The sequence below is a fragment of the Antennarius striatus genome, chromosome 20 (genome assembly GCF_040054535.1).
Source record: "Antennarius striatus isolate MH-2024 chromosome 20, ASM4005453v1, whole genome shotgun sequence".
NCBI lineage: Eukaryota > Metazoa > Chordata > Actinopteri > Lophiiformes > Antennariidae > Antennarius > Antennarius striatus.
Window position 1 is genome coordinate 1028425 of NC_090795.1, and position 18349 is coordinate 1046773.

General features: G+C 47.3%; 1 protein-coding gene across 14 annotated transcripts in view; it reads right to left on the minus strand.

Moving 5' to 3' along the window:
- Window positions 1–1893: 1893 nt before the first annotated feature.
- The window catches only part of LOC137614025 (activin receptor type-2B-like), a 29933-nt gene continuing 13477 nt past the window's right edge, over window positions 1894–18349 (minus strand). For 12 of the 14 annotated variants that reach the window (XM_068343452.1, XM_068343455.1, XM_068343450.1 and 9 more), the window contains 11 exons: window positions 11100–11307; window positions 7717–7823; window positions 7496–7644; window positions 6516–6659; window positions 6275–6418; window positions 6037–6185; window positions 5510–5624; window positions 5289–5427; window positions 4970–5100; window positions 4695–4880; window positions 1894–4385 (listed from right to left, as the gene is read on the minus strand). In XM_068343452.1, coding sequence (XP_068199553.1) covers window positions 4122–4385; window positions 4695–4880; window positions 4970–5100; window positions 5289–5427; window positions 5510–5624; window positions 6037–6185; window positions 6275–6418; window positions 6516–6659; window positions 7496–7644; window positions 7717–7823; window positions 11100–11307 — 1736 coding nt within the window. In that variant the 3' untranslated portion in view covers window positions 1894–4121. Of the gene's footprint in view, window positions 4881–4969; window positions 5101–5288; window positions 5428–5509; window positions 5625–6036; window positions 6186–6274; window positions 6419–6515; window positions 6660–6813; window positions 6911–7495; window positions 7645–7716; window positions 7824–11099; window positions 11308–18349 lie in introns of those variants that run through there. The other 2 variants (XM_068343460.1, XM_068343459.1) reach the window with 2 other exon arrangements.

An 18349-nucleotide genomic window follows, 5' to 3' on the forward strand; every position in this document is an offset into this window, starting at 1 on the left:
AGCGCTCACGTCTGATTTCTCCTCACAGGCACTTGACTGGCCACAAAAAAATGGAAGCATCACTTGCACAAAGTGAAAACAAGCTTCTACATGGTGACTTTAAATTTTGAATTTGTGAACGCAAAAAACCAGGGAAATGCTAATCGCCGTGTCATCCCGCTCGTTAGCATCGAGGCTAAACGGCTCCACCGTCGCATCTTGGTTGGATTCAGCTGGTTAATCCAACTAGTTAACGTCACGTTTGATGTTTATTCGTTAGCTGTCGGCGCCGGCTAATGTCTGCTAGTCTAGCTAACGCCAGCCAAAATGACGATACAAAAATTTTAGCACTAATGCACAAGAGGCATAAATGTTAAAAATGAAATAATTTAAAAACTTGTTTTGAAAAATATATTTTTTTATCTAAATCGTGCTCTAGAATGAGTCCGTTTGATCCGAAATTCAAATTTCAAATTAAAAAAGTGCGGGATTTTGTTGTTGTTGTTAATTAGAATCTGAACGTTTATAAATTTAAAGCACGCTGAAAACTAATTTACGCCTTTAATCAAAGCCATTTGACCAATCAGAACAAGGTGGGTCCAAAACAACTTGACACCCCCCTGCTGGCTTGTCTGGGTATTGCGATGCTGGAAAACCTGATAAATCTATTACGGAATAAAATCAGAGAAAACTTTTCTAGAAGTTTTGCATCTGCGTTGAAAACTATTTTAATCTATTTGTTTTACGCGATGAAATGTTGCTAGCTAAAACGCCCCGCGTCCGAAGGCGGAGCCGAGTGGGACGACTCAGACGACGTTAGCTTCTCCTGAAGGAAGTGGAAGCCCGGAAGCGCCGCTACGTCGAGCTAGCGCGTCTCTTTTCACTCTCTACCATAAACTCAGTTAATGTTTTGTTTAGTCACCATAAAGTTACTAAGGTAGCACTATACAAATGTGATATGTTAGCTAACTCAATGCTAACAGTACGAGTTAACTCTGAGTTCAAACAGTTGACATGAGGGGTTAAAAATGAGGGGTTTTATTGATGTGAATTTATTTTAAGCGTCGCATGACGGAGAGGAAATATCTGCTGTTTTGGCACTTGGGTTAGCTAACGATTATTTAACATTCTAGCATTCAACACATTAGCCCCCTTTCCATAAGCTAACATTAGCGGTCGCCTCTAAATGCTGGATGTAAGAAATATTTCCTCCTCACAGCGCGACGCCTTCAGCTCAACGATTCGACCTCGATGTGAACGAAATATCAGTTGAAGGTTTTGGTTTTCGGTTCCATCCGCGTGAAAATGAGCCCGTGTTTCTCAACCTGGAACCCCGATTGGTAACGATGCGTTCGTAACATGCCATGTCTGCCCGTGTGGCTTGAATGAGGTAATATGTTCCTGAAAAACACCTGGAAACACCTGGAAAACACCTGGAAAACACCTGGATCTGAGTCAGTCGGTCAGGTCGGTTGTTTGTCTGAGGTTATGATGGAGGTCACACCTGGATATGAGTAAAAAAAAGAAAAAAGAAATACATCTGAGCCGAACGGACTCAAACGTGGCATGATGTCACCGATGATGTCATCATCCTTCAGTTTGAATCAGATGCTTTAGATGTATTTGGACGTAAATGATCTCAGGTGTGATGTTCAGGAAGAATCGGCTTCTACATTCACAGGAAGGACAGAAGGGATGAAGGAAGCTCCGGAGATGAAGGCGAATGAAGGCACCACATCAGATATGTTCAAGGAAACTAGAACCCTCTTTACACAGAGACGCGGAACTGCACCGCAACGAGGAGAGGTGTGACGACCGAGAGATCACTGAAACAATTTCAACGCAAATACAACGATTTAAAACTACAGAAGAACCTCGAGATACGAGCAAAAATCTGAGATACTTCAGGAAACCACCACGTGTTGGCGGATGGATACGACATCAGTGAGACCGGATCTCATTCTTTACCACGTGTTGGCGGATGGATACATCAGTGAGACCGGATCTCGTGTGTTCTTGTGATTTTTGCGTTTCTTTTCATTCTCTATCATTGTTTACGTAACCTATATATAATTAATTATACACAGGTAAAGTCTGCGTGTCTATTGGTTGATGGTTTTTTTTGGGGGGGGGCTTTTTTTTCAAGGCTTGAACGGACGATCACCTCTTCAGCGTTTAGTAACCAAAACAACTGTGTAAAAGGGGCTGAAGGAAGATGGAGTGAGATGAGAGGTGGGGAGGAGAGGAAAGAGGAGGGGAGGTGGGCGGAGTCATCCAGCTCAGTCCAGGTGCTTTAATGATCGGCAGTTCAGTTCAGACTAAAATTAAAAAAAAAAAAACTTTATTAATATTTACAACATGGAGGTTTGACTCTAACCTGGTAGAATTTCTTTTTCAATCAGTTTGGAGACTTTAAGTAAAAAAAAAATAAAAAAAATTAACCTCTAATCATAAAATCCACAGAATAAAAAGCTCACATTAAATATTATGTGACTACAAGTCGTCAAAGCAACTAATAAAATATAGAAACAGAACTTTAACATGTAGAAAAGTCTTCTGAGGTAATTCTGGTGTACTGAGGTGATCTGAGGTTCATGAGTATTGTTTTGATGTGTTTTTTCACTTGTTATTATTAGTCGGCGTCTTTCTTTCCCACGTTCCCCGAACGCCTCGTCTCCTTTCACTGACTTCTTAGAGTTGCATGTGTTCAACGCGCCGAAGGTGGATGAAAATGTACAGAAATATATTCATCTTTGAGCTTGAGTCACTATCATCATCATCATCACCATCATCATCATCATCATCATCATCGTCAGCAGCAGCATCGTAGACATTCACTGTTTACATGTATGGCAACACAGAAGGAACAGAACACACAAAACAAAAACACACAAACAAGACAATTTAAAAACGTATTCTTGTTTCTAGTCCTCATCGTTAGCGACGCCGCGTTTTACCGTAAACGATGAAGCCAACTGGACTCGTCGCCGCCAGTTTCCGTGGCGACAGACGGACGCCACGGTTTGGTCCCGGTTGAAAGAGAAACAAACGAGAGTAAAAAAGAGAATATGACTGGTGACCTTTGACCTTTGCATTGAATTTTTTTTTTTTTTGTCACGACAATCATTTCCTGGTTAGCTTAGCTTAGCTGCAAGCTAACTGGTTCCAGACTGATGATGTCAACATTTAGGTAAGATTAATAAATACTTGACAGTTTCACCTGTTTACTGAATAAACATCTTGTTTATTATTTACTGTTTTTTGTGGGACTATTTTTTGCGGTGGATGAATCCAGATGATTCAGTAGCTTATCAGACGTTAGCTTATTATTTTTTTTAAAAAAAGGTCGTGTGCGAATCGACTGATTTAAACAGCTCCAGGTCAACTGGAGGGTAGCAATGCTGACAGAGGTCAAAAGGTCAAACCGGTGCGTCGCTTACTTCCTGGTAAGACACAACGAGAATGAAAATATGAAACAATCAGTAAAAAATAAAAAAAAATCCCAAATAAAAAACAGAATTCATGCGTTATGTCATGTGACCGTTCACATTTGATCACACACACACACACACTCACACACACACACACACTCACACACACACACACACGCTCTCACACACACCGACCTGAACGCATCAGCGATGCATTCGAGGTCTTGCACCTTTTGAATGTGTTTTCCCATCTTGGGCAACTTGCAAATTGACACATTTAGGACAGCCAATAGGCTTTGAGCACCCTCATATAAGCTCCACCCACTAGTCGTTGGCCCCACCCCAGTTGTCGCCACGTCACCTCGAGTCCCCTCCCCCCCTGACCCCTGTAGATCTGGTTACCTGAGAAGTTTTATTTCTGAACCAACCAAAATGCTGTGGTTGAGCGCAGTCAGCCAATCAAATCTCTGCATGCAAGACGTTTTACTTCCTGGTTCCTGAACAGCAAAATCCTCTCAGATTTCTTTGTCTTTAAATTATAATAGTAAAAAAAAAAAAATTTTAAAAAAGGAGCCAAAGAGAGAGAGAAAGGAAACCCTAACGTTTAACTCCGTCCAGTCACTTCTGACCTTTCTGACCTCACTTCCTGTTTCCTCTATTTTTTTTGGATACAACCCGTTGGATCCGAAGGTATGTCGCTTTGTGAGCAAGTTAGAGGAGAGGAACCGAAAAGAAACGAGTCAGAGGAAAGGTAGAAAAAACAAACAAACTAAAGGTAGTCCGTCGGTATTTGCTGAGTAACAGTCGTCGTGTTTTTGCAGCATCGCAGTAAAAAGAAACAACAAACAAAAACAAACAAACAAACAGTAGGTTGATGGTTGCTAGGTGACGCCGTCGGTAGAAAAAGTCCAGATGTGAAGAAAGGTGAAACGTAAAAGGAGGAAGTGGAGTGATGGAGGTGGTCGCTGAGGTAACCTGCAGATAGGAGAGCATTCACTGAGTCGGACCTGAATGCGTTTCTGTTAGACTGAGAAAAACTTTTGAGAAAAAACGAGGACATGTGCTGGTAATATTTGTCCCAGAGGACGAAGAAGAGAAAAAAGAGTAAAAGAAGAGTCCAGAGATCAAATAGCAGCTGCTTCATGTCGTATTTCTGGTTCAGGTTGTAAAATATTCCACTGAGAAAAAGATAAACGTGTGAATCTGCCTTTAAAAAAAGTGTTCTGACTTCCTCTGTTTTTTTCATATACTGGACTCTTTGGGTGGTAGGTCCACGTTGGTTACCATGGGAACAGGTGTGAGCGCGGATGAGACCATCATCAGGGCGTGGTGGTCGGAGGTAGGCGGGGCGATGGTGCCGATGAGGCGGCGGGCCTGGGCGATCCTCTCCTCCACGCAGCCGGCCGACAGTCGCGCCTCGGCGTCGTGGTCCCAGCATTCCTCCACCGTCTCGCAGATCTGAGCCAGACCCTGGGGGGGCGGAGCCAAAGGAGAACACATCAGACGGCGTTCAGAGCCATCGCTGTGACTCGGTGCGAGCGCGACGCGCCGGGACTCACGCTGTGTTTGAGCCACAGGTCCTTGAAGGCCGGACGCATCTTCTTGTGGACGACCACTTCCTGCAGGTCCTCCAGGGACGGATGCTGACCCACCTCCTCCTCGAACGGCAGCATGTACTCCCCCACCGGGCCTGCAGCGCACAGAACATGTGTCAAACTCATGGCCCGGGGGCCAAACGTGGCCCTCCACATCATTTAATATGTAACATTTAGTTACATTTAGTTACATTTAGTGTGTGTGTGTGTGTGTGTGTGTGTGTGTGTGTGTGTGTGTGTGTGTGTGTGTGTGTGTGTGTGTGTGTGTGTGTGTGTGTGTTACCATCAACAGCCTTGCAGCGGGACACCAGCTCCCACAGCACCAGGCCCACGGCGTACATGTCGATTCGAAGGAAGGCGTCTCGCTGGAAGTTGATGGCCCCTTCTAAGACCTCTGGAGCCATGTAACGCCTGGTCCCCACCTGCACACACACACACACACACACAGTATGAGCACACCACCTGACTCCCCGCCCCGCCCCCCTGTCGTCCAGACCAGCTCACCTGTCCATGAGTCTCTCCTGGGGATTTCCCCGGCTCGAAACAAACGGCGAGTCCGAAATCTCCGATAACGGCAGTGAGGTCTGAACGCAGCATGATGTTCTTACTCTTAAAATCCCTGAAAGGTAAATAAAAAAAAAAGGTAAAAATCACATCTTTAGTCTCCTTTGGCTCCGCCCTGCTTGGAAACACGTCCCATCATGCCTCCCTTTAGGGAGAACGTTCTTTCCATCCAACATCTCTCTATTTATTTATGAACTGAATTATTTTTGCAGCTTTTTTCTCCTTTTTGTTGACCTAATTAGAATTTTTGGCCCCGCCTTAAAAGCGTTCACCATCCTTTCACCTGTTTAAAAAACAAAAAAAAGTTTTGTCTGAACCTGACAAAGGGGTGCAGTACCACCTGAAGACCAGAGGGGGCAGTATAGAGCTGCGACTCTTCACTGCCCCCTTGTGGATGCACTGATACCAACATCAGAGGCCTTTCTAGCAAATATATTAAAATCTGAAGTATGAACGTGACGTCAGACCTGTGAGCGATGGCCGGTTTAGGCCCCTCCCCCTTCTGTCGGGGGATGTCCTCGTGGAGGTAGGCGAGGCCGCACGCCATCGACTCGGCGATGTGACACACCTCCAACCAGCTGATGATGTTTCCCTTCAGGAAGTCTGACAGGGAGCCCTGCGGGGACAGAAACCAACCAGGGACTCAGGTTTGAAAGCACAGGAAGTGGCTTCCTCCCCCCCCCCCCGGCTCCTCCTCTTCCTCACCCTCTCGTGGAACTCGGTGATGAGCCACAGCTCCGCCTCCAGGTGACTTCCTCTTTTCTCCGCGGTGATGTAGCGCAGGATGTTTTCGTGCCTCATGCCGGGCGTCAGGAACACCTCCCTCTCGTTCTGCCAGGACTGTTTGTTCTGAGGAAGAGGAGGAGGAAGAGGAGGAAGAGGAGGTGAGGCAGGCGGCGGACGTCCAGACGCCACCGCAGGGAGATCATCAAGACGGAGTCTGAACCTGGATGGGGAAGATCTTGACGGCGACGTATTCGTTCATAATCTGAGCCTTCCACACGGAGCCGAAGCGCCCCCTAGCCTTCACCTCCAGCAGCTGCAGGGGCTTGAGGCCCAGCAGGGGGGAGGCCGGCGGGGGGCCAGGATCCTAGTGGGGACACAGAGGAGACCCGAGTTTGGTTTCAGGACTGGTGTCACAAATTAAACCAATCAAAAGAAAGACTTTTGATTGGTGATCGACAGTCTCTATTGATTGGTAATGGCAGGACGTCACCACTAGAGGGCGTGTGGGAGCAACGAACCTTCTGAGAGAAAACATCAGAAAGATTGATGGAAATCTGGTGTACGGAACACACGCTGTACCGTACAGGTAACACGGCCCGGAGATTGGTGGATGATCTACGGCCAATCAGGAAGCAGAACACGTGCAATATAAAAAACTACAACCAATGCAGTCACAGACCGCAACATCTCGCGACACCCCTGAATTCAAAATTTCACCCTGACGTACCTGCATAGGTCAAACATCAAAGCTACTGCTCTGACCTACTGTCATTGATCAAAGCACTAGCTTTGATCTATGGTCTTACTCACACTGGCCTTGTCCCCCGTCTTTCTATCTTACCTGGTTCCTGAGTGTGCAAAAGTTGAAATTAGACCTTGACCTAGTTTTCTCAAGGTCAAGGTCATCATCTCACTTTCCTGCCCTTTGCAGGAAAGAGGAAAGAGAACCCCACTATCGCGAGGGAAGATCGTGACTCTGAACTGCTGGACCACCATCCGACCACCAGGGGGAGCTCTGAGCTCATGTTCCCACTCTGTGGCCATGAACGTATATATTTCTTGTTAATTAATCCTTTCAAGAAGCTACTTCAAGTTTATACTTGTAACAAGAGGTTGTGGTTTTTTTCCTCCTCCTACACAAGAAAGTGTCAGTAAACAAACAAACGAACCAATCAGGAGCGAGTATTGATGTTCTTCTACCTCAGTGACGTCCACATGTCCGTAAGGGGGCTTCCGGTGTCGGTACATCCACACGGCGGTGAGCAGGATGACGAACAGCATGGTGACAGGCAGCAGGCAGTAGATCATGACGTTCAGCACGCTGATGCTGGAGGGCGGGGCTTTGATCACTGTCACACAACAGACGGGCGTTAGATCCAGACCCGGGTCACGCGGGACGCCCGTCGATGCGTTCTACTCACGTGGCCCGCTGACGTCAGGAAGGTGCGTGAACCTCTCGTTGCAGAAGTTTCCTTCACAGCAGCAGAAGAAGACCTGAGGACTCTCCTCCGTGGCGACGCACTCCTGTCTGAGACGGAGACACGCCCCTCACAACGTCAACATCCTGTCCACAGCGCGTGACTGACGGAATCACATGACACAGAGACACGCCCCTCACAACGTCAACATCATGTCCACAGCGCGTGTCCGACGGCGTCACATGACACAGAGACACGCCCCTCACAACGTCAACATCCTGTCCACAGCGCGTGTCCGACGGCGTCACATGACACAGAGACACGCCCCTCACAACGTCAACATCCTGTCCACAGCGCGTGTCCGACGGCGTCACATGACACAGAGACACGCCCCTCACAACGTCAACATCATGTCCACAGCGCGTGTCCGACGGCGTCACATGACACAGAGACACGCCCCTCACAACGTCAACATCATGTCCACAGCGCGTGTCCGACGGCGTCACATGACCGTTAAAGTGACGACAAGAATGAGGTCATACTACCGAGTATCGACAGAATAAAACGTGTGTACGTGTAATATAAACCACTATATATTACATGTACTAGTATGTACTAGTACATGTATGTGCTAGTACACGTCTGTTATAGTACATACTAGCATAGTACATACAAGCATGTATGTACTAGTACATACTAGTACACACATGCTAGTATGTACTAGTATACTAGCATGTACTAGTATATACTAATATGTACTAATATATGCTAATATGCACTTGTATATAATAACATGTACTAATATGTACTAGTATATACTAATATGTACTAGTATATACTAGTAGTATATACTAATATTGATTAGTACGTACTAGTAAGAATAACTACTAATGTATACTAGAATGTACAAATGCGTACTAGTATATACTAATATATACTAGAATGTACTAATATGAATTAGTATGTACTCGTATGTACTAGTGTGTACTAGAGTGTACCAATATGAACTAGTATGTACAAATATGTAAAAGTATGTACTAATATGTACTAGTGTGTACTAATATATACTAGTGTGTACTAGATCAGGGGTGGGTAATAAATTGTAACAAGGGAATTGTGTCAGAGGGCCACAGAGGGTCACAGAGGGCTACAGAGGGCCACAGAGGCCACAGAGGGCCACAGAGGGCCACAGAGGGCCACAGAGGGCCACAGAGGGCCACACCAACGATAACGTCAACTTAATTCTGCTCGATTTCCATCCATTGTAAAACGCACTAAATTAAATCTTTTTAATAGCTGGTACTGATAATACAAAGAATAAAATACTTTGTAAATATTGATTTTAGGCTATTTTGAAGCTGCAGTTTGCCCTCATCTGTACTAGAATGTAGTAATAAGAATTAGCAGTGTTAGTAAAATCTCCCCTACGCCCCCCACCCCCTGTAGACCCCCCCACCTCCTCTAAATCTCCTTTATTCAGTCAAACAGCATCTGAAGATAATGTGACTGCTCGTCTTTGGTCTTCCTCCCGTTCTCCTGCTCCTCCTCCTCCCATCATCCTCTACTCCTGTCACTCCTTCCAGAAACAGAACAAAGGGACTGCATACTGATCCCGCTTACTCCACAGCAAAGCCTTCTGGGATACCAGCGCTGCATTCATCCTCACATGAACCCAACTCTTCATCCGTCTGCGAGGAAGACGTTTGACCGGAAGGTTCAAAGGAACTACCAGCTGCTACCAGTAGTATTATTACTATTAATGCTATTAATACTACCAACAATACTGCTGTTACTATCAATACTACCATCAATACTATTACTATTATTAATACTACCATCAGTATTATTATTACTATCAATACTACCATCAATACTACTATTACTTTCTATGCTATTATCACTGTTATTAATATTAATACTCCCATCAATACTATTAATACTAAAATCAATGCTATTAAAACATTTATGGTACTCTCAATACTACAACTATTAACACTATTATCAAAATGGGTAAATACTATTAATATTGCTCATACTACTAATCCTGCTAATGTTACTATTAATGCTACTAATAATACTATTATTACTATTAATAATACTAATACTACTATTAATAAGTCTGATGCTAATAAAAATACACCTGATGCTATCATTACTCCTAATACTCCAAAGCTGTTGAGTCGATCCACTGGACGTAAAGAACGTTGTTGAAGACGTTTCGTCTCTCATCCAATTTGTTAGTATATACATATTGTTAGTATACATGTTAGTATACATGTTAGTATATACTAGTACCACCTCTGTTACTACAGTTGGCGTTTCGCCGTCTTCTCTGACTCCGCCCACTTGTCCTACGACTGTTTGTTCAGCAGTAATACTGCAGTACCGGCATGACAAATGAAGTTTTATCTCTCAGAGATCCTGTACGCCGACGACGCTCCACTCTGTCTCTCCTTCATGTCGTCTAAATAGCCCAGGGAATCTGAGCGCACACCTGTCAATCACGGGCGTCTGGGGACGCCGCCGTCACGGCGGGAGTCTGGCAGCCGCTGTACTCGACCCAAATACCAGGTTTTCTCTGACACCTCTGGGAAAATGTGGAATCCGCAACACATCAGTCACGTCAGGGGAGACGCTGCGAGCGCCAGCCCTCACGTCTCATCATGAAAGCAGCGCCTCACCTCCTCTTCCTCCTTCACCTCCTCGTTTCCTCGTTTCCTCCATCCCGCCTTCCTCTGCCGCCAACTGATCCTCCGTCTGATTATTGAGCAGAAGCGAAGGGTTGGCGTCCCGCGAAGCGACACCGTCGACACAACGATGCGCCAAACGGAGGCGGTTCCCAACATCCAAATGTAGATGTAGTGAGAGGAAGAGGAAGAGGAAGAGGAAGAAGATTCCCATTGAAGAAGGAACAGATGCAACCAGCTAAAGGATTGATCAGGTGGGTTTTGATTGAAGCTCCACCCCCACCCTGCCCCCACCACGCCCCCTGAGGACAGCTGATCCGAGTGACGCCCGTCGCCATAGCGATGCGTATTCGTACAGGAAACCTCTCCTGTTAAGACGCCTGAACAACCCCATCAAATCATGTTGAGAAACCAAGCGATGACATCATCGACCTGTGACGCCGCTGCCATGACAACATCACGCTGTTGCATCACCGGCTAACAACGTCGCCCCGAGCGCTAACACGGCACCCAATCACAGCAGCCGCCCATCAAACTGACGGCAGCGAGGATGATGGGAAATGTGTACCTGTCGCTGCCGATGGGCTGGAGCCCACAGGAAGCTCGTTACCATGTCGCATCAGCTCCTCATGACTGACAGGAAGTTCCCGCCCGCCGTTCAAACTTTATTTAAACGAGCCGACGGCGGCGGTTTCTTACCGGTCGTAGCAGTTGAAGTCGTCCAGCCAGCAGCCCTTCTTCACCAGCTCGATGGCGCCCGAGTTGTTCCTCCAGGAGGCGTAGCAGTGCGAGCGCTTGTCCGTCTCGCCCTCGCAGCGCTCCACGCCGCTCTGATTGGTCCTCTCGATCTCGTAGTTCACGTTGTAGTACAAGCACTCGGTGGTGTCCACCTCCCCGTGGCTCAGCCCTGTGGCACAAACAGGAAACGGTCAGCAAGCGAGAGCTGGCCCCGCCCCCGCCCATCAGTCAGGAAGTTATGGAGCCAAATGTGACCTTTGACCTCTGAGAACAGGAATAAGGTCACCACAGAAGAAGCAAAGCGGCATGATGTCGCCGTAAAAACCATGTGAAGCCCCAATGTGATCTGGATCCAAGATCTGATGGTGATGTCATCAGGTCGGGTTCAACCAATCACAGCAGACGTCGTCCAGAACGATAAAGGAAACCTTTTTTATTCATCAGAATAATGAGCTCAAACTGAATAACATGAATAAAAAAATAGATTTATCCCTTTAAATTCTAATAAATTCGTTATTGGATTCTGTGATTGTTTGAAGATAAAACAGCAAATATTTTTTTAAATCAAACCCGGTTTGACATAAAATCACAACACAAAGCAACTCAGATTGTTTTTCGTGAAGAAAAAAAAAACTACATTCAGGAGAAGTGGAAGAAAAGAGGAAATATTGAAGAAGAAGAAGAAGAAGAAGAAGAAGAAAAATGAAACAAAAAAAGAAAAAAGTTGGAGGAGAGAAGTTGGAGAGAAAGAGACGGGATCTGGCAGCGAATCACGGCGACAGATGTTACAGCCAATCTGTGCTTTAACTGTCGCTAGGCAACCGGAAATGTGGAAGTATTCACTCACCCCCCCCCTCGACCCCATCCAAACACACACACACACACACACACACACACACACACACACACACACACACACAGCTAACAGCACAGCTGCAGTGAACCATCCTGTCGGTGTAACAACTGCTGCTGGTGAACTCATCATAATCCGCTGTTGTTCCTGTCAGTGTTTAAATAAAGTTTGGATTGAAAAACACTCTGAAGGTTGTTGACATTTAAATTCTCAGGCTGGGATGTTATTTTTGAACTGTTTTGGTCATAATTCACACAGTTTGGGATAACTATTTTTAACTTCTTAAAAGACACCTCGACGCCGTCGCCGGGGAAACGAGGCCTGATCTTGATTGATTGATTGATTGATTGCTGGAGGTGGGTCACTCTGGTGGCGATTGACCAATGACACGCGACCTCCTGGATCACGTTAGGCGTCCAGAACCCAGATGCTTGATGGTACTGGATGGTACCAGGCCTGGAAGGATATCGCTATGGTAACAGCAGTACGACCGCCAACGGGAATGGGAGGAGCTAATTCACCAGTTTTCTGTCATGTTTGAGTCGATTATGACCAGATGCATGATGGGAGATTGGAATGGGCAGCAACAAGTACCTGCAGGAGCGCTGGAGTACTACTGCAGTACCTCGTCTGAACCTCATCAGTATTCTGGAGGTCGACTTTGGTCACCATGGAGATATGTGAGCTAATGGGCCAGGCAGCTGTCAGTGTGTGTGTGTGTGTGTGTGTGTGTGTGTGTGTGTGTGTGTGTGTGTGTGTGTGTGTGTGTGTGTGTGTGAGGGAGTTGACATTTAGTCCAACTTCTTTTTCAATTAAAAAGTTGAGCGACGGGTTACAGAAAGTTCAGGAGGAGACGAACGAGTCGAGGACGCCGCCGCTAAAACTGATTCTGCTCTCGTCGCTAATTAAAGGGACAGTACACCGATTCCACCCGGCGCACACAGAACGGTCCTGACAGTCTGGTGCGGCTGGAGTTTCCCCATCAGCCTCTACAGCTGCTACTGCTGCAACCAGAGCTCAGCAGCTCCACCGGTCCAGTTTGAAACAATGATACTGATCTGGATTCAGAGCCAGATCTAAACACAGAGACCAGATCCAGGTCACACCAGATCCAGGTCACACCAGATCCAGGTCACACCAGATCCAGGTCACACCAGATCCAGGTCACACCAGATCCAGGTCACACCAGATCCAGGTCAAACCAGATCCAGCTCACACCAGATCTAGTTCAGACTAAGACCACACAAACACTGCAGTATTATAGTATACACACTGCAGTATTATAGTATACACACTGCAGTATTATAGTATACACACTGCAGTATTATAGTATACACACTGCAGTATTATAGTATACACACTGCAATATTATAGTATACACACTGCAGTATTACAGTATACACACTGCAGTATTACAGTATACACACTGCAGTATTACAGTATACACACTGCAGTATTACAGTATACACACTGCAGTATTACAGTATACACACTGCAGTATTATAGTATACACACTGCAGTATTATAGTATACACACTGCAGTATTATAGTATACACACTGCAATATTATAGTATACACACTGCAGTATTACAGTATACACACTGCAGTATTATAGTATACACACTGCAATATTATAGTATACACACTGCAGTATTACAGTATACACACTGCAGTATTATAGTATACACACTGCAATATTATAGTGTACACACTGCAGTATTACAGTATACACACACAGAAGCCATGGGAACTGGTCACACATAGATCTGAATCATTAATCTTCACATGCAGGAGGTCTCACTCTGAGAGGAATCCACGGGACAGTATCAGCAGCAGTACCAGCATCAGTAGTGGTATCAGTAGCGGTATCATTGGCGGTATCAGTAGCGGTATCATTAGCGGTATCAGTGGCGGTATCATTAGCGGTAGCGGTATCAGTAGCAGTACCGTCTGCCGACAGGACAGATGCATGCTGGGAACAGAGGAATCATCAGGGCTCATCCTTCAGACTGAAACCGGTTCTGGTAGCAGCTGCAGGATTAGCATCAGACGCAGACAGAACGGGTTCATTCAGTCACATCTTCCAGCTGCAGACACACAACCCCATCACACACACACTAACACGTCTACCCCGCATGTGTGTGTGTGTGTGTGTGTGTGAACGTGTGTGAACGTGTGTGACCTCTGACCTTCATTGTTTCCACCATGATGTGGATTCGACCGGGTGAAATGCAAATCATGACTTTATCATGCAAAATGACCGCATACCAATTATTAGAAGTCTTTATTCGCTCAAGACACGAGGGTCAGGGGTCACACACACACACACGGCCCGACAGATGCCTGTGTGTGTGTGTCACTGAGATCACACAACAGATGAGATGCAAAGCCATGGGAACTGGTCACACATAGATCTGAACCAAGAACGGTCACAAACAGGAGGTCTCACTCAGAGACGAATCCACAGGACGGTGGGAGAGAGAACCGACACACACGGTCGGAACGTTTGGATCAAAGATACTTTCAGTGATTATTTTACGCTCCACTGGCTGATCCCGCCTATGGGGGGTTTGGGGGGGATGACCCCGTCTCATATAGATGTTAGGACATATAAATCTATGAAGTGAACACGGTTCTAAAGGCCTTTGGACGCTCCTCGTCTCTCCTGGCGTTCGTCCAGCTGGATCCCTAAACGGGCTTCCCCTCCTCCCCGAACCCCCCAACACACATAGCCTCTATTTATAGACGCTTAGTCGGCCTGAACGCCGCTCAGCTCCTCTCTGTGAAAACGATAAGTGCTCGTCTCGGACCGCGTCCCCTCCATCACGGCGCCGTCATGGCCGACAATAGAGCTGACCTCCAGGACGACCGGCCTCGCTGCATCCTGGTCGGTTTGATCTGTTTCAGCCGTCCTACAACGAGCTGGCGTCTCATCCGGGGTGTAGCCAGCTAAGAATATTAAGTCCTGGGACAGACGAGCCAATGGGGAACAAGGATGACTCCCTCATCCTTTAAGACGTCCTGTTGTTTCCTCCTCAGACGCGTTCGGCGGTTCCGTCATGACCAGCAACCATCTGTCAGCCTGTTCCCATGGGAACCGTCAACACCTCCTGCACCCACGCTCATTGTAGAGCAATCTGAATTATTGCTGACATCTGCATTTGTAAATGAGCTGCGAACAGCTGCAGTCGGGGCGAACCGGAGAAGAACTGCACGTCCGACCGCCAGAACCAAAACAACTGGGAAACGTTCAAACACTAAAAGGAAACGACCGAAGCCCTGAAAGATCCACCACAACTCCTAACAAACCCAACGACAGCCCAGAACCGGACCATTCATGAAGAGACCAGAAAACCCACCTCTGGAATTCCATGGAGAACCTCATCTGAGGACTTTTTAAGGACCGACCAACCCAACGGGACCTTCAGAGGCCCCTAATAAACCCAGCATGGACCCACCAGAAGACCAGAACCCCGTAAAGATAGTTTATAACGTGGAAGAGCACTAAAACACCTTCCCAGAACCTAGAAAACCCCTTTGTGTCGGGAACTCAAGAGTCTTCTGGACCCCCATCCAGAATCTTGGATTCTGAGATCCTTCTTTGGACAAATCAAGTCCTCCCTTATCTAGAAACCAACCAGAACCACTTCGAGAATCCACTTAATGCCCCCCATGGACCCCAAATGGCCATTCAAGTAGTCTGAGAACCCCCCCAACACCCCACCAGCAACCCCCTGTGGGGAGGTGGGGTCTTGGGTTTCATTCAAAAACCAGTTGAAGACACAATACGATCACTGGTGCTTTCCTGGAACCCCTTCAAGCACTCGTTGAACCCTGTCTGGGACACTTCAAGGACCCTCCCAACCATTTCAGAGCAGGAACACCCCCTCCCCACCCACGACCCCCACCGACCCAACTTGAGGACCCTTCATTGGGCCACAGTTTGAGAAAAGTTGCCGTCGACGAAAACGAGTCCAAGAAAACACAACCGGAGTCTGACGCAATCCTGACACAACGTGTGTGTGTGTGTGTGTGTGTGTGTGTTTCGTTGTTGTCCAGACAACATCTGCCCCCGTCGTCCAGACAGGACACACACACACACACACACACACACACACACACACACACACACACACACACACACACACACCCAGACGGGGGCCCCCATCACCGGACAAATGGCAGCAGGGAAAGAGGGAGTCATTCCTCCGGTCCTCCAGGGAGCGAGGAGGGCGAGAGAGGAAACAAATGAGTGGGGGAGGGGTAAAGGGGGGGAGGCTGGGCCCCTGGGAGCCGTCAGTTTGTCAATGAAAGCGAACCCCCCCCATCTGTCACCAAACTTTACAGCCCACCCAACACAATGGGGACCAACACTCTGCCATTTACTGCTGTTATTCTTTACCGGGACCAGGGAGGACGTCCGCGTCTGATTGGGCGGTTTGAAAGGGGCGGGACACATCCCCGCGGTGTGTGTGTGTGTGTGTGTGTGTGTGTGTGTGTGTGTGTGCTTTGATAGTGTCCTGTACTCCATTGTTGCTCTGTGGGCTCTGACAGATAAGGCCTTATCGGTCCAGGTACACACACTTATCAGCTGGACGCCGACGGCTCGCCATCGACGGAGCGCCGCTGACTGACTGGTTATTGACTCGTTCACCGCGTTTCAGTGACCCGACCAATCAGAACCCGCTGAAGCCAAGATCGGAGGTCTGTTCTCCTTCTTGTGTTCTGACCGGTCAGTCCAGAACCAGTCTGGACCGACGAGATGAAAAGAGATTACAGAGAGCCTAGAGGGTCTGGAATCGGTAACGTCCTGTCCAGGACAAGAAGAACCCTCAAACACAGCGGTGCCCAACCCCTGGGTTGTGGACCGGTACCGGTCTGTGACCAGCTGAAAACCTGAACAGAACCTTCTTCCCACTCAGATCCCCCCCCCCCCCAGTCCCTGGCGGAGTTCTGCATCCTACAACAACCAATGAACATCCAGCACCCAACCAACCCAAGATGTCCTGAGACCAACTGTCAATCCAGAAAGACCTGGAGAACGGAGACTAGTTTAAACACCTGAAGAAGAGACTAGTTTAAACACCTGAAGAAGAGACTAGTTTAAACACCTGAACTAGAGAAACTAGTTTAATTCGGATCGGATTCGGGGACTGGAGTCGGGTTCTGGTGATCCAGATCACGCTTCTCTCCCACACACACACACACACACACACACACACACACACACACGTGTGTCGGTGTGTGTGTGCAAACACTACACCTTAATCAGGTTATTGGTTTGAGTGGATGCAGTGAGACGTTCAAAGACGACGCGTTCCTTCTGGTTATTTATACCACAAACAGATTAAACCCATAATGAGGCTGTTTGGACCAGAACCCACAAACCAGCTGATGAACCAAACTCCAACGCGCTCCTTTTCCTCTGATGGAACCTAAACGCGAGGCGGCGTCGACGCGTGGATTCCTCTTTGATCTCAGGACCGACTCTTTGATCCTCTGACGGATCTCAGAGGGATTCAAACCCAACATGAGCTCCATGCTTGATTTGGGTCGAACGCGTCGACCCGACCCGACGATGAAGGAACCGTAGCTACGCCGTCTGCTAATGACGCTTGTGTGTGTGTGTGTGTGTGTGTGTGTGTGTGTGTGTGTGTGTGTGTGTGTGTGTTGTGTGTGTGTGTGTGTGTGTGTGTGTGTGTGTGTGTGTGTGTAATGTAGAGTTATGACGACAGGACGGCCGTAAAATTAGTTTTATTTTCATTGGCAGACGACTCGCGGCCCAGCGGGCCTCACACATAAAAACACCACAAACCCACAAACGCTAATCACCGTTTGGTTTGGAAGAGGCTGGAAACTCAACAACAACAACAACAAAAAAAAAAGGGACACATAAATCTCAGTCAGAATTATTTTTAAAATAATTCCCGAGCCGATGATCGGGAGTGTCCGCTCAGAGAAGACGGGGTGAAAAGACTTTAACAGTTAGTGTTAAAAAAACCCCTTTGAACAACAACTTTAAAAAGCTAATAAAGTGATAAAGTACAAACTGTTCTCTTTCTGTCTTCCTCGCCCCCCTCCCCCTCTCTTTTATGACCCCTGTGCCCCCCCCCCATCCCCCATCCAGCCTCCCCCCTCCAGTCGTAAAGCTGCAGTGACAGCTCACCTCTTCCTGCTGCAGGTATGTGTTGCTGCAGCCATGACAACGCTAGTGCATGGGCCCCACACGGATCCCTGAGGGGCCCCTGAAACAGATCCCTGGGGGGCCCCGAAACGGATACCTGAGGAACCTCGAAAAGGATCCCTTAGGGGCCCCAAAGCGGTTCCCTGAGGGGCCCCGAAACCGATCCCTGAAGG